Source organism: Triticum urartu, chromosome 3 (genome assembly GCF_003073215.2).
Source record: "Triticum urartu cultivar G1812 chromosome 3, Tu2.1, whole genome shotgun sequence".
NCBI lineage: Eukaryota > Viridiplantae > Streptophyta > Magnoliopsida > Poales > Poaceae > Triticum > Triticum urartu.
This window is the reverse complement of record NC_053024.1, coordinates 320,938,246-320,952,194: the sequence shown is the minus strand read 5'-3', so window position 1 is coordinate 320,952,194 and position 13,949 is coordinate 320,938,246. Positions and strand designations below refer to the sequence as shown.

Below are 13,949 nucleotides of genomic sequence, written 5' to 3'. Positions count from 1 at the left end.
ACAAATAAGCAAGAGAGTGTGAAAATCTTACTTTCTAGACGACCCACCGTGTTTTCTTTCTTGGCAAAGGATCTGAGTCGGAGGAGACAGGAATTACCTCTACTACATCGGCGTGACTTGTCTCTACTTCGTCCTGAGAGGAATCAACATCAATAAGTCGCATAAAGAAAAGGCCAAGGGAGTCAAGATCTACCTCCGACTCATCTAGCTCAAGGAGCTCTTGTGCAGTTGCCTTCTTGCGGCGACTCGTGTCATGAGGCTTAGTTGATCTAGTCTTCTTAGCGGGCTGGGCAGTGTTTACCTTCTTCCAGAAAGGAGAGTCGACCTATATACATATGAGCATAAGCAATGGTTGAAAGGATATAAAGCACAAGATATGGATAAACAAGATGAAGTTTTTTGAATACTCACAGGAGGAGCCGGGTAAAGAGCACAGAAAGGGTTCAAACCCACTTTGTGGCAGTTTTCTAGTGACTCCCCAAGCAGCGACTTAGCAGTGTCGTTGATCTCTTTGTTAGTTAGTTGTGTTGGGTTGAAACGTTCTGGGTATTTTGTGTCACCGGCATATTGGCACATTAAGCCGCCGTGCCGGCACAGTGGTAAAATCCTCCAGGTGACCCAGCAGCGAACCAGATCAATTCCGGTTAATCCATTGGCGATCAAGGCTCTTACCTTTGAAAAAGTGGAGGCATATTGACTGCATTCTGCAGCGGTAAGTCGACCTAGAAGCTGGTCATTGGTGGTGATCCGGTAGGGGCGGTAACCCGATAGGGGGTTTTCTCCAGCTGGGGAGGTGTCTTTGCAGTAGATCCAAGTGTAGTTCCAATCTTTGGGATGGCTTGGCTGAGCGGTTGAAGGAAAGGTTACATCTCTCCGCCTCTGAATAGAAATGCCTCCAAGTTCAAGACTGGGCCCATCTGACATCTCAGTCTGACGGTTGATGTAAAAATAGTCTCAAAAGAGGTCAGCAGTGGGCTCCTCTTAAAGATATACTTCGGAGAACACTTGAAAGTGGCATAGATTTGAGACGGAATTGGGTACAATGTCTTGGGGTGAAGGTTGTAAAATTGCAAAGCATCTCGAAAGAACTTTGACTCGGGCGGTGAAAAGCCACGGAGAAGGCGATCCGCAAAAATAACAACTTCACCCTCCTTTGGTTGAGGAGTAGTTTCAGCACCTGGAACACGCCAGTGCATGACATTTTTGGCTGGTAAGACCCCCATGTCTACATACTCATTCAGTGAGAGCTCGGAGACTCTAGAGGCAACCCAGTCGCAAGATGTGGGAGTCTTAGTCATGGTTGACCAGGTTAAAAAGCTGCGACCAAGGAATAACAGTATGGCGGGTTAATATTGCAATGTTAAGCCGCTTAAAGATTATAGATATTTCTACGACAACAAACTAGTTATGATTATAAGGTCATTGTGATGAATCATGGAGATATTATAAGCTGCCCTATTTAGGAGGGTAAGGCGAGTTTCAAATTGATTAAGGTATAGCAGGTTAAGTGGTGACAGTCTAAGCCAACAGCATGCCGGTGGGTTACGAGTTCATTGCTAAGTCGCCCGTAAGGTGAAGGGCGGGTCAATTATCTACAGATCCAAGTTGTTGAAATTTTGCTAAGTGTTGGGCAAATAAGTTTGACAGATTGCAGTTGCATTTATAGATCTATGGCAGTTCAGAAAAGATGCATAATTGCTAAACCTATAACATGATAGTGGAAGAACTAGTAAGTTGGGCATTGATTCACAAAAAGAAGGGATATATCCAAGATGTGAGATAAGGGCTGAAACTGCTACCGCACTACTTTTGGCATGTTTTTGGATCAATATACCACTTCTAAACAGACAATGGATGAACTTGGACGGGTTTGGATGAACACCGATGAACTATATGAACATAGGTGCCCTAATGCGGATCTGAGAAAGGAGAAGAGCGGTACCTGATGAGGTCGGTGAAGAATGGACGAGCACCGCAGATCTCTGGTTTAAACAGGTTGATGCAGTGGCCATTGGCGGAGTTTCCGACAAAGCTGGACTGGGGCGGCGGAGTTCCGGTCGCGACGAATGACACGAGCAAGAAGAAGAGGAGGAAACAGGGGTAAAAATTGAAATAGCAGGCTCCCCGTCCCTATTTATAAGGAAAAAGTGAAATGGCAGGCTCAAAGATCAAGGAGGCGTCATAATTATCTTAACAGAGGAGGCGCCTTGATTTTCGGAATGGCTGGTTAATACAAAGATCCATTATGACGTCATAAGGATTTTCCTTAATTGAATAATATGATGTCATCTTTTCTTATGGCGGGTCATGAAGATTTATTCAAAGTCAAGCTTTAAGAATTTTTTTAAGAAGACTCACCATTCGTAGGATGAAGATTGACATGAACAAGTTTAAATCAATCTGTGGCCTGATGTTGGGGATATAACCCCACGGTGTGACCCGCCCGGGAGGGGCCGGGTTACACTGTTAGCGACTTATAAGTGAAAGCCTAAATAGGCCCAAGAAGATAAGATATGAAGGCTGGAGGCGGCTTACAAGGCGGGCCTATTGAAGGCCCAAGACCCGAAGATGGTGTTGTAATCCGAAGATGTGAGCCGCCCGATGGCGACTTGCCTAGAAAGGCAAGGCGACTTAGAACCCGAGTTGGTCACGTTGTATGATCCGACTTGGACTCTTGTAAGCCCGGGGCCTCGACCTGTGTATATAAAAGGCGAGACCCTGTAGTGGGTAAACTCAAGCTACAATTGATCTATAGCTAGGTTAAGCGATTCCACTCCCTTGTAATCGATACTCAATCAATACAACACAAAGCAGGACGTAGGCTTTTACCTCGTTGGTGAGGGGCCGAACCTGGGTAAACTCGCGTCTCTCGTCCCGCTCAACCCCTTTAAGGTAATCATCGTAGCCATGGCCTCACACCTAAGTCCTTTCACGAGGGCATCTGCCGTGACAAAACCACGACACAACTAATGAGTTATGTTTGCTTATATTCACATAGAAGTTATATTGTCATGGATCCTCCAATATGTGGTGCTCGCTTACTATCTTTTGCTAGCCAAAAATCTGTACTAAGTAGAAATACTACTTGTGCATCCAAGGCCACTTGAACCAAGTTTATTGTCATGAGAGTCCATCATATCTACCTATGGATTGAATAAGATCCTTCAAGTAAGTTGTCATTGATGCATAAAGCAATAAAAAATTGCTCCTAAATATGTACGATCTTTTATTGTAAGGGAAAATAAGCTTTGTAAGAACTTTTGATGGTGAAGGAATAAAAGCGACAGACTGCATAATAAAGGTTGCTATCACAAGGGGAAATATAAAGTGATGTTCCTTTACACTAAGAGCTTGCACATCCAAAAATAAAAAGCACATGACAACATCTGCTTCCCTTTGTGAAGGGTCTATCTTTTACTTTTCGATATTTACTTTTTTTGCAAGTGTCAACATTGTTCTTATCTTTTTTTTTCTTTGCAAGCATCATGTGGTGGGGGAAGATCTAGGCACATATATCCACTTGGATGTAAGTAATCATGAGTTATTATTGTTGACATTACCCTTGAGGTAAATAAGTTGGGAGGTGAAATTATAAACCCCCATCTTCCTTTGTGTTTGATTGAAACTTTTGCTCCATATGTGTGTCGTGAGTGTCAACAATCATAGAAGACTAAATGATAGTTGAGTATGTGAACTTGCTAAACAAAAGCTCTTACATAAGACTCTTCCTGAGAATATGATGAACTGTAATTGTTTCATTGACTAAGAACATAGTTTGTTAGTTTTCAAGAAAGTTTATGTTTTATACTTCGATATTGTGATGAATTGTTACTTTATCATGAGAATTTTTATGATGATATATTGTTGTTATGGTATCGATCATGATGCTTTCGTGTCAGTATTTTATTTTATTGACACCTCTCTCTCTCTCTCTCTAAACATGTGGTAATGATTATCGATTTCGGCTTTCGCTTGAGGACAAGCGAGGTCTAAGCTTCGGGGAGTTGATACGTCCATTTTGCATCATGTTTTCCTACTGATATTTATAATGCTTTTGGTCATTGCAATCCTAATGCCCTTTCTCTATTAATTTGCAAGATTTACACGGAGAGGGAGACTACCGGCAGCTGAAATTCTTGACCTAAAAAGCTACAGCAGAGATACCTATTCTACAGAGCTCCAAATGACCTGAAATTTCATGAGGATTTTTATTGAATATATTGAAAATACTGGAGCAAAAAATACCAGAGGGGGCCCAGCAGTTGCCCACAAGGCAATAGGGTGCGGCCACCCCCTAGGCGCGCCCCGATGCCTTGTGCGGCCCACAGCTAGCCTCTGGTGCCCATATTTACTGTATGAGGGGTTTTGCCCTAGAAAAAATAAAGTGCGGACTTTCGGGACAAAGCGCCTCCATCTTGAGGCGAAACTTGGGCAGGAGCACTTTTGCCCCCCGGCGGAGCGATTCCGTCGGGGATGCTTTTCTCTGGGAGGGGCAAATCAAAGTCATCGACGTCACCAATGATCCTCTCGTCATGGGAGGACCAATCTTCATCAACATCTTCACCGGCACCATCTCATCTCAACCCCTAGTTCATCTTTGTATCAAAATCTCAGATTGGTACCTATGGGTTGCTAGTAGTGTTGGTTACTCCTTGTAACTGATGCTAGTTGGTTTATTTGGTGGAAGATTATATGTTCAAATCCTTAAGCATATTCAATACCCCTCTGATCTTGAACATGAATATGATTTGTGATTAGTTACTTTTGTTCTTAAGGACATGGGAGAACTCTTGTTATAAGTAATCATGTGAATTTGGTATTCGTTCAATATTTTGATGATATGTATGTTGTTGCTTCCTTTAGTGGTTTCATGTGAACGTCAACTACATGACACTTCGCCATATTTGGGCCTAAGGGAAGGCATTGTGGAGTAATAAGTAGATGATGGGTTGCTAGAGTGACTGAAGCTTAAACCCTAGTTTACGCGTTATTCCGTAAGGGGCTTATTTGGATCCATATGTTTCATGCTATGGTTAGATTTATCTTAATTCTTCTTTCATAGTTGCGGATGCTTGCGAGAGGGGCTAATCATAAGTGGGATGCCTGTTCAAATAAGAACAACACCCAAGCACCGGTCCACCCACATATCAAATTATCAAAGTAGCGAACGTGAATCAACTAAACATGATGAAAATGACTAGACGATAATTCCGATGTGTTCTCAAGAACGCTTTGCTTTATATAAGAGAACGTTCTGGCTTATCCTTTGCTATAAAAAGGATTGGGACACCTTGTTGCACCTTTGTTACTACTGTACTTGCTACTTGTTATGAATTATCTTGCTACCAAACTATCTATTACCACTATGTTCAGTACTTGGAGAGAATACCTCGCTGAAAACCGCTTATCATTTCCTTCTGCTCCTCATTGGGTTTGACACTCTTAATTATCGAAAGGACTACGATTGCCTATACTTGTGGGTCATCGGAGAGAGAAAGTGAGTGGTGTGACCATGCAGGCCTCGACGCGGAGAAAGGAGGCAAACTGATGGGGAGGGGGGAGGAGAACACGGCTAGGAGGGGAAGAGGGGAGGAAACATTTACGGGAGGGGAGGGGGGAGGAGAACATGGCTGGGAGAGACTTATAAGCAAAAAAAGGTTAAGAGCATCTCCAGTCGTTCGCCCCCTCCCTCCCAAGAGTTGAAATAGCGCCGCTTAGGGTTAACCGGCGCTAAATTCGACATGGGAGGCTCGGGTTCCCAGCCGACCCCCCAAGTTCACCCCCTCCCCCCAGCCGCCGATTTTGGCCCAAATTCGACACACTTCGGCACAAATTCAACAAAAACTAATTTTTATCACATAGTTCATCACAGAAATCCATACACATCAAATAGTTCAATGAAGCAAACTCATAATTCAAACACAAATTAAAACACATCGAACTAGGCGTTGCCCTTGAGCCTCCATAGGTGCTCCACCAGATTGTGTTGCAGTTCTTGATGCACCTATGGGTCTCGGATCTCCTGACGCATATTGAGGAAGACAACCCATGATGCCGGTACCTGGTGATTAATAGTTGCAAGAGGACCCTGCTTGTAATATGTTTAAGTGTCAAACACTGGCTCTTCATGCTCGCTCTCAATGATCATGTTGTGTAAGATGACACAACAAGTCATCACCTCCCACATTTGATATTTCGACCAAGTCAGAGTAGGGTACCGGACAACAACAAATCGAGATTGGAGCACACCAAATGACCGCTCGATATCCTTCCTGCAAGCCTCCTGACACTTGGCAAAGTATGATTTCTTGCCTCCTGGCACAGGGTTTGAGATAGTCTTCACAAATGTGGACCATCTCAGATAGATGCCATCTGCTAGGTAGTATCCCTTGTTGTAGTGGCACCCATTGACCTCGAAGTTCACCGGAGGAGCATGACCTTCAACAAGCTTGGCAAAGACATTCGATCACTGCAATACGTTGATGTCATTGTGGGTTCCTGGTTATATCAAAGGAGTGCCAAATCCAGAGGTCCTGTGTGGCCACTGCCTCAAGTACCACACTGCAAGCTCCTTTGGTGCCTTTGTACATCCCCTGCCAAGCAAATGGACAGTTTTTCCATGCCCAATGCATGCAGTCGATGCTTCCAAGCATCCCAAGAAATCCTCTTGCTGCATTCTGTGCTAGGATCCGAGCAGTGTCTTCAGCATTGGGTGATCGCGAGTATTGTGGTCCAAACGCTACCACCACTGCCCTGCAGAACTTGTACAAACACTCAATGGTGGTGGACTCGGCCATGCATCCATACTCTTCCAATATATCACCGGGAGCTCCGTATGCAAGCATCCTCATAGCTGTCATGCACTTCTGGAGTGAGGAGAATCCAATTGTGCCAGTGCAATCCTTCTTGCAAATGAAATAGTTGTCGAACTCCCGGATGGCATTCACAATCCTGAGGAAGAGCTTTTGGCTCATCCGATAACGGCGCCGAAATACTTTCTCCCCATGAAGTGGAGCGTCGGCGAAGTAGTCGGCATAGAGCAAGCAATAGCCCTCCAGTCGATGCCTCTGCTTGCTCTTATGGCGGCTCGGCGCCAAGCCACCTCGTCGTGGCTTTGGATTGTTCGCGAACTGCCCGGCCAGAGCGGCGAGGATCATGAAGTGCTCTTCGTCCTGGGTGTCGGCCTCGGCTTCCTCCTCCATCAGAGCTGTGAACGCCTCCTCGTCGTTGAAGTCCATCGCCGAACATCTGGCGGGCATGGTGGGTGGGCAGCTGCCAGTATCCTCGCCTGCGTGGTCGGAGCCCTGGAAAGCTCGCCTAGGAGCGGGATGGAAGTTGTTGCAGCGAAACTCTCTCTTTCCGGCAGGGAAATGGCCTTTCTAGCGGCGGAGCAGCGGCTGTGGGCAGGTGGGCGCCACCGGGATCGGCATGGCGGCGAAAGGGGAAGTGGCGTCCTGCAGCGCGCGTGACGAATCTAGGTGGGGAAAAGGCGTTTCTCGCCTGACAGTGGTGGCCTACGCGACACTTATTCACCTGCTACATTACAATACCTCGCTCCTTATACGGGAGCAGCCCTGGCTGAGTATTTTATGTACCGCGAACGGCATACTTTAATAATTTATGATGATCTCTCCAAACAGGCACAAGCTTATCGCCAAATGTCCCTTCTATTAAGAAGACCTCCCGGACGTGAGGGATAAATAATAATAATATAGTATAGTTAGGGAATAAAAGAGGATTTGGGGATAGAGGGACTTGAACCCTCCTTCTGTCGGAGCCCTAAGTGCACCCCAGTGCGCTGGGTTCGGCCTGGGATCGCCGGGCCAAAAAATGGGCCGAGCTGGTGAAATTCGGCGTCCTGAGGGGAGGGGGCGACTTGGGTTTTTTTCAACACCGACGCTAAAAAAAGACACCCTGGGGCCTGTTTAGGCCGGGGGGGAGGAGGGCGAGTGGAGATGCTTTAAGGCGTCATGAGCTGTGCATGGGGCCCATAGGAATGAAAAGTTTTGGGGGATGGCGTGGCGTAACTAGGGACAATCACAACAGATCATGTGATGCAAGGCCGGTCCACCGGCTACAAGCATTTACCAAAGTTTTTGACACCCATATCAACAATCTGAATACGCATCTCCAAGACTCCAACTAGAAGCCCAAAGGAAAAATAACAACTACTCCCTTCGTCTCATAATATAAAAATGTTTTTGACACTATACTAATACCATAGTACAAAATTGTATGAATCCACACACACACAAAAAGTGCCACATACAAAACCACAATAACGACGAACATGTGACATCATTCAATCAGGAGCTTTCTTTTACTTTCCGGTACTAATTAAGCTCCTTAGATCCCTCCATGAAATTAAAGAAGAGCACATGCGTTTGGCTCCAACGCCGACTAATCACAGTTTTGTACGTGCAAGAAACATTTTAAACCATATCCTGTACTAAGTAACCTAGTGCCACAGTTATGAGCTCGGCTTGAGGTCAAACCTCCCCTGCCTCCACCTCCCCTGTCTCCGTAGTTGAGCCAGAGTTGCCTTCAACTCTTAGCCTCTTTAGCTCCAATCTTAAACACATCGGTGATGAATCATGGCGAATGATGGCGAAATATTATACGCTTCGATAAGCTGAATTGATCTTTGATCCCGAGGCCGATAGCACTGGCTCTGGATCCCAAAACCATCCATTACTGCTTCCATCTGCCAAAAAAGAGGCATTAATGGTGTAATTAGTCATAACTAAGGCAAAAAGAAAAGGAAAAAAAAAAACAGATGGCTCTCTCTTAACCATGTAGAGAAGCAGCAGCAGCACTAGCATTGACCAAACCAATTGCAACACACAAACCAAAACAACTTTAAGTGAGTTGTGTGCCACCCCGTCATTAATCAAGGTGGGTGATATGGAAGCAATCTTGGGGGATTACATTAGTGGTTTACGACTAGTTATGACTTAACAAGTTTCAATATTTTCTTAAATGCAAGGATGCAACATCTCTAGAATAACCAACAAGTCAACCCTCAGAGTTAATATCTGCTGTCAGCAATTAAGCACTGCGAGCTGGAACACAAGCAAATGCCCAAGGGAGCTGAGATTTTTCAAAGCGGGCGGTGACATTAGAACAAGGGGGGTGGAGGAGGAGGAGGCCGCTCTTATGTGCATGAAACAAAGTGGCATTAATGTATTGCTTATCTCTTCGTCATTGTATGAGGATGCGCACCGCATGGGTACATACATAGGCCTTGCGTTTGCACCATTTAAAGACCTAAAAATTGCATAGCAGCAGCATATCTTCAAGGACCCCATTTATTCGATTAGCAAAAACCAATGGCCCAACATTCAAGTCTATTTAGTGTACTACTCTCTACTTTCTTTTTCCTGCTAGCAGTATGATGTGCATTTGAGACACTGTGCCAAATAAATTCCATTCAAGATCACATTCAAGTGGTGAAATCAATTTGGGCCAGTAAAAAACAATTAAGCTTTCGAAGCAATTAGAAGGACAGGTATTGATGAGCTTCAACTTTCAACTACACACCCAATAATAACTCTCATAATTACAAGATGTGTCTATCTTCCATGTCCAGTGTCTAGATGCAGTAAAACCTGTTGGAGGCAACTCATTTGCAAACTTTTAGAACTGAATCACTATATGTGTTTTAACTTTCGACCAAACATACTACTCACTCTAATATGTGAAGTCTACTATGAAAAGATTAAGAAAAAAGTGTGTGGATTAGAGCCCTTAATATCAGTGACAAGCTTTCATTAGGGTAAACAGGAAAGAAAAGCAAAGCAAAGCAAAACATGTCAAAAGTCTAGCTGTAACTACATACCCTGCCTCCGTTTTCGCCTGTTAGATAGCCTACCTTGTGTGCATGACCAGCCCTCTCACCTCGCACTTCTCTTCCACCCAACATAACACAAAATATTCAACCCATCCTTTGCCACTCTCCAACCATGATTTGGTGGGTAATAAAATGCCTCGGCGTTGTACAACATGGAGAGAGGGAGAGCGAGAGAGAGAAGTAGTAGTACTATGCCTCTCACTGTTGCATTAAACAAAACTAATTGACCTCTCCCCATCCATCTCCCTCCCCACTATAAATACTCGCCATCTCCATTCCAACTACACCAACGCAACACGCTCCTAGCATTCCAACTCCCGGGCTTCTCTCCTTCCAGAGCATCCCCTCCCCTGTCGCTCTCACTTTCATCTGCACGCCTCCTGCTTCTCGGACCCGACGCAAAAGTAAGCTCCCTCCCTATATGCATCCATCTCTAGTGATCTCTAATCTCTTCTAGGTTGCAACAATCGATCAATAGTAGCTTTCAGAGCGTATGCTAATCCATAAGTTCAACGTTTTGATGTATGCAGACAGGGGATACCTCTGAGGATGAGCCGCAGCAACAGGAAGAGCTCATCAAAGGGCCTTGACCTGAAGCTGAACCTCTCGCTGCCCGCAAGAGGGGACTCCTCCAACAGGGTGATGGCTGACGAGGAGTCGTCCCCGAGCTCGTGCCTGTCGTCGGAGAACGAGCATGGCCTGCAGTGGTCCAACAGCCCCGAAGCGACGTCCATGGTGCTCGCCGCCTGCCCTCGCTGCTTCATCTACGTCATGCTCCCCCAGGACGACCCTCGGTGCCCCCAGTGCAAGAGCCCCGTGCTCCTTGACTTCCTGCAGGACAGTGGCAACAATAACAACAACACCAACAGCAACAGCAGGAAGAGCAGGAGGGGGTGAAAGAAGAGGGGGAGAGGCTCCATTCGGCTGCACCGACATCAAGAAAAGCGTTTATATGAAGTCCTAGGTCCAGTAGTTCTCTTTCGTTTGATCATTTCTTCAGTGTAACCATGATATGTCAGTATTAAAATTGTGAGACTGGCATATATCCATGTGCTGGTGTCACGATTTTGACACATCATGGATACACTGGGGACTATATCCCCTCTCATGTGTTCTTCTTCGGTGGTTCTAAATGGAGTAGTTTGTTAGGCATAGGACCAGACTTCTTCTCTTCTGTTTCTTACTTTCAAGACAAGAAAAGATTACCCCTGAAAATCTCAAGTTGGGCCGGATGAGTATTATTCTGAAACATCTATGATAGACAAGCATCTGCGACTTCACACCATGAACACCCATCTGTTCATTCCTTTGTGTTCAGACAAGGTATGCAAATCCACCATACAAAGTGGAGAAAGTGCAAGAACAGTCAACCCCAGAAGTGGAGTGTTAGGAATTTGTCACCACAGATTAGTTGAACTAACCAATTGGCACTACAACTCCCACGCCTCAACATAATGAGGACTCTACCTACTATCCTTGAAAAAGACATCATGTAATTAAAAAGGTGATGGAATTTCAAATTGGAGAGATATAGTATTTGAAACAATCAAACAGTCTACGGTGTGACGCCATGCAATGAATACCGATTGATTTCAGGATCCATCACTCTATCTCTTGCCATTATACTTCCATCTGAATACGTGCATTGTGACGCAGCACGCCAGCAACCTAATTTAATGCCCGCTTTGGTCAACTTTGCAAGCCGATTGATTTATGTTTACTCAATAAAGACATCTCAGTTTGAGTCCACATCATCATAATCAGATACGGAGACCAGCCATGCTACTTGTTGGCTTGAATCACATCAGAAAAGGAAAAAAAACAGACAGGAAATTAAAAAACATGTGCTTTGTTAAGTGTACCTTAATTGTCCTGATTGGAACGGTAAGCATGTCACTTTCATTTCATCTTTCAAAGAAAAGACCTGTGTCCTCGTGTAGTTCAACGACAAGGCAGCAGAAAAGGAAATGACCCCATTACTTCCAAAGGAAAGTAAATGACACACAACATGGGAAAGAAAGGAAGATAAATAAATACTCAGGCCAAATTTTGGTATGATATGTGAGGCTGCTATAATTGATTGATGTGTGAGATTTTCTGTTCTTTCCTTGTCCTGGATAACTACAAACACGTGATCCAAACATAGTTGGCATTTCCTGCAACATAATCAAACACTTTCAGTAAATGAAATTGGAAGATTGTAGAACAACTTAGTCGGACAGGAATTTGGTGAACATGGTTCCACGCGCACCCCTTATGAGTAGTAAATTCGAAAAAATACTATAAAAGATTAAAAAAACTGAAAAAAAATTAGTCGACCAAGTTGGATATCCCAAAAATTCAGATTTTTTTGAAATTTTCTAGTATATTTTTTGGATTTACTATTCGTATGGCTGCACGTGGAATCATGTTCACCTGTTAACCCCCCCCCCCCCCCCCCCCCCCCCCCGCGCGGGGTTCTTTTACAAAAATAGTACCCCTACGTACTCATGTGTACCGGTATATGTTCCTCCATGTTGGTGAGAAGAGAACAATACTTGGTTTCATCCTTAAAATTATACTTCAAGAATATTAAAAAAAATACAGTTCTGAGACCTGGAAGTATCACTAAAATAAGGGAACTTAACAAATCAGAAGTAAACTATCTATAATTAGAGTACAATAGCATGCCTTTGGGTTCAGGGATCTTCTTAACTCCAAAAAACAAGGTCTGCAAAAGAAAATCCATGGAAGAACTACCATTCGAGATACAGAAGTGGCAAGCACCGATATGTGTATACGAAGTACATGATTGCCAAGGGTCAGACCACATATTAAAGCTCAATGAAGCCTTAATATGTGTGTTTTATTTTAGATAAGGTGGGAAGACTGAAGGCTATGGATTCCTGTCCGGGAAGCAGTTATATGGATGAAAAATGAGCATGACTGCTACATAACAATACTGAAAAGATCAGAAATAAGCCATGCAGCACTTCTGCTGTTCTTGACAATCTTAATAGCTTTATTTGTGGCGCATCACTTAAAAAAGACTTTGGTGATGGGTGATACTTCTGAGACAATATGTTCCAAGATAAGATGATTTAGCTGTTCCTTTCAACCAGCTAACAGGTTAAATATGTTCCCCAGTAGTGGATTCCCCTTAGAGAGAATTCCTTATTTAACACTGTCTTAAAATTTATTGCCTTATTTGACACTGAAAACTTTTTTCTTCCTTATATAACACCGTGTCTAAATTTTATGCTTTTTATGACACTTTCATCCATCTAAAGCCATAACGGTGTTAAATGACACCTGAAAAGACCTATTTACCCCTCATGTGATAGATGACCTAAATTTGTGTGTATTCTGTGATTGAGGGAACGAACACTTTCAAACTGCTTATGCGGAGCGTCGCGGTAGGCAACGAGGCTGTGCCTCGGCTTCGACTGGACGCTGGCCGCCTGGCTCCTCTGGATGAGATGGAGTACAGCACATCATAAGCAGATGAGCAATACGTGTGTGCTCGTCGATGCGCGAGGATGGACTTATGCGAGCGATACGTGCGTGAGGATGGGCTTGTGCGTGCAACATTCGTGAAGATGGTCCTACGGCAAGCTGCTGATACATGGGTGGCCGGCACGCGCGTATTTCAATATGTACGCGTACTTTCCGGCTACAGGCTAATCAGACTGTACGGTTGCCGACACCCAAAAGCCACGAGCCCAACTAATATGCATGCAGATACTAGCACCAGGCCTGACTAGCACGTAAGAGTATGTGAGCAACCTAATATGTATGTACGTGCAAAACTAATCAAAGATGAGATACCGCATGCATGTACTTGTGCATGTTTGCTTCACTGTATATTCTGCATTCATTTTATTTGTCAGTAATTAAATTCTCTTTGGTACAAAATCACGTCGAACACCATCCAAATAAAGTCACATATTGAAGCTAAACAACAACGTAAATTTTTTGGTCACATACCCAATGAGGGGCAAATTGGTCTTTTCAGGTGTCATTTGACACCGTTAAGGCTTAAAATGGATGGAAGTGTCATAAAGGACATAAAATTTAGACATGGTGTTATATAAGGAAGAAAAAAGTTTTCAGTGTGAAA

At 44.2% G+C, this 13,949-nt stretch overlaps 1 protein-coding gene across 1 annotated transcript; it reads left to right on the top strand.

The window, feature by feature from the left end:
* The first annotated feature begins 10,399 nt into the window (after nt 1-10,399).
* Nucleotides 10,400-11,130, top strand: LOC125543921 (protein GL2-INTERACTING REPRESSOR 1-like). The gene has a single exon (XM_048707423.1). The coding sequence runs from the start codon at nt 10,400-10,402 to the stop codon at nt 10,745-10,747; it is 348 nt and encodes a 115-aa protein (XP_048563380.1). The 3' UTR covers nt 10,748-11,130.
* The last annotated feature ends 2,819 nt before the right edge of the window (nt 11,131-13,949 follow it).

Coding starts and splice junctions, on each gene's coding strand:
- LOC125543921 (XM_048707423.1), top strand. CDS start 10,400: ATGAGCCGCAGCAACAGGAAGAGCTCATCAAAGGGCCTTGACCTGAAG.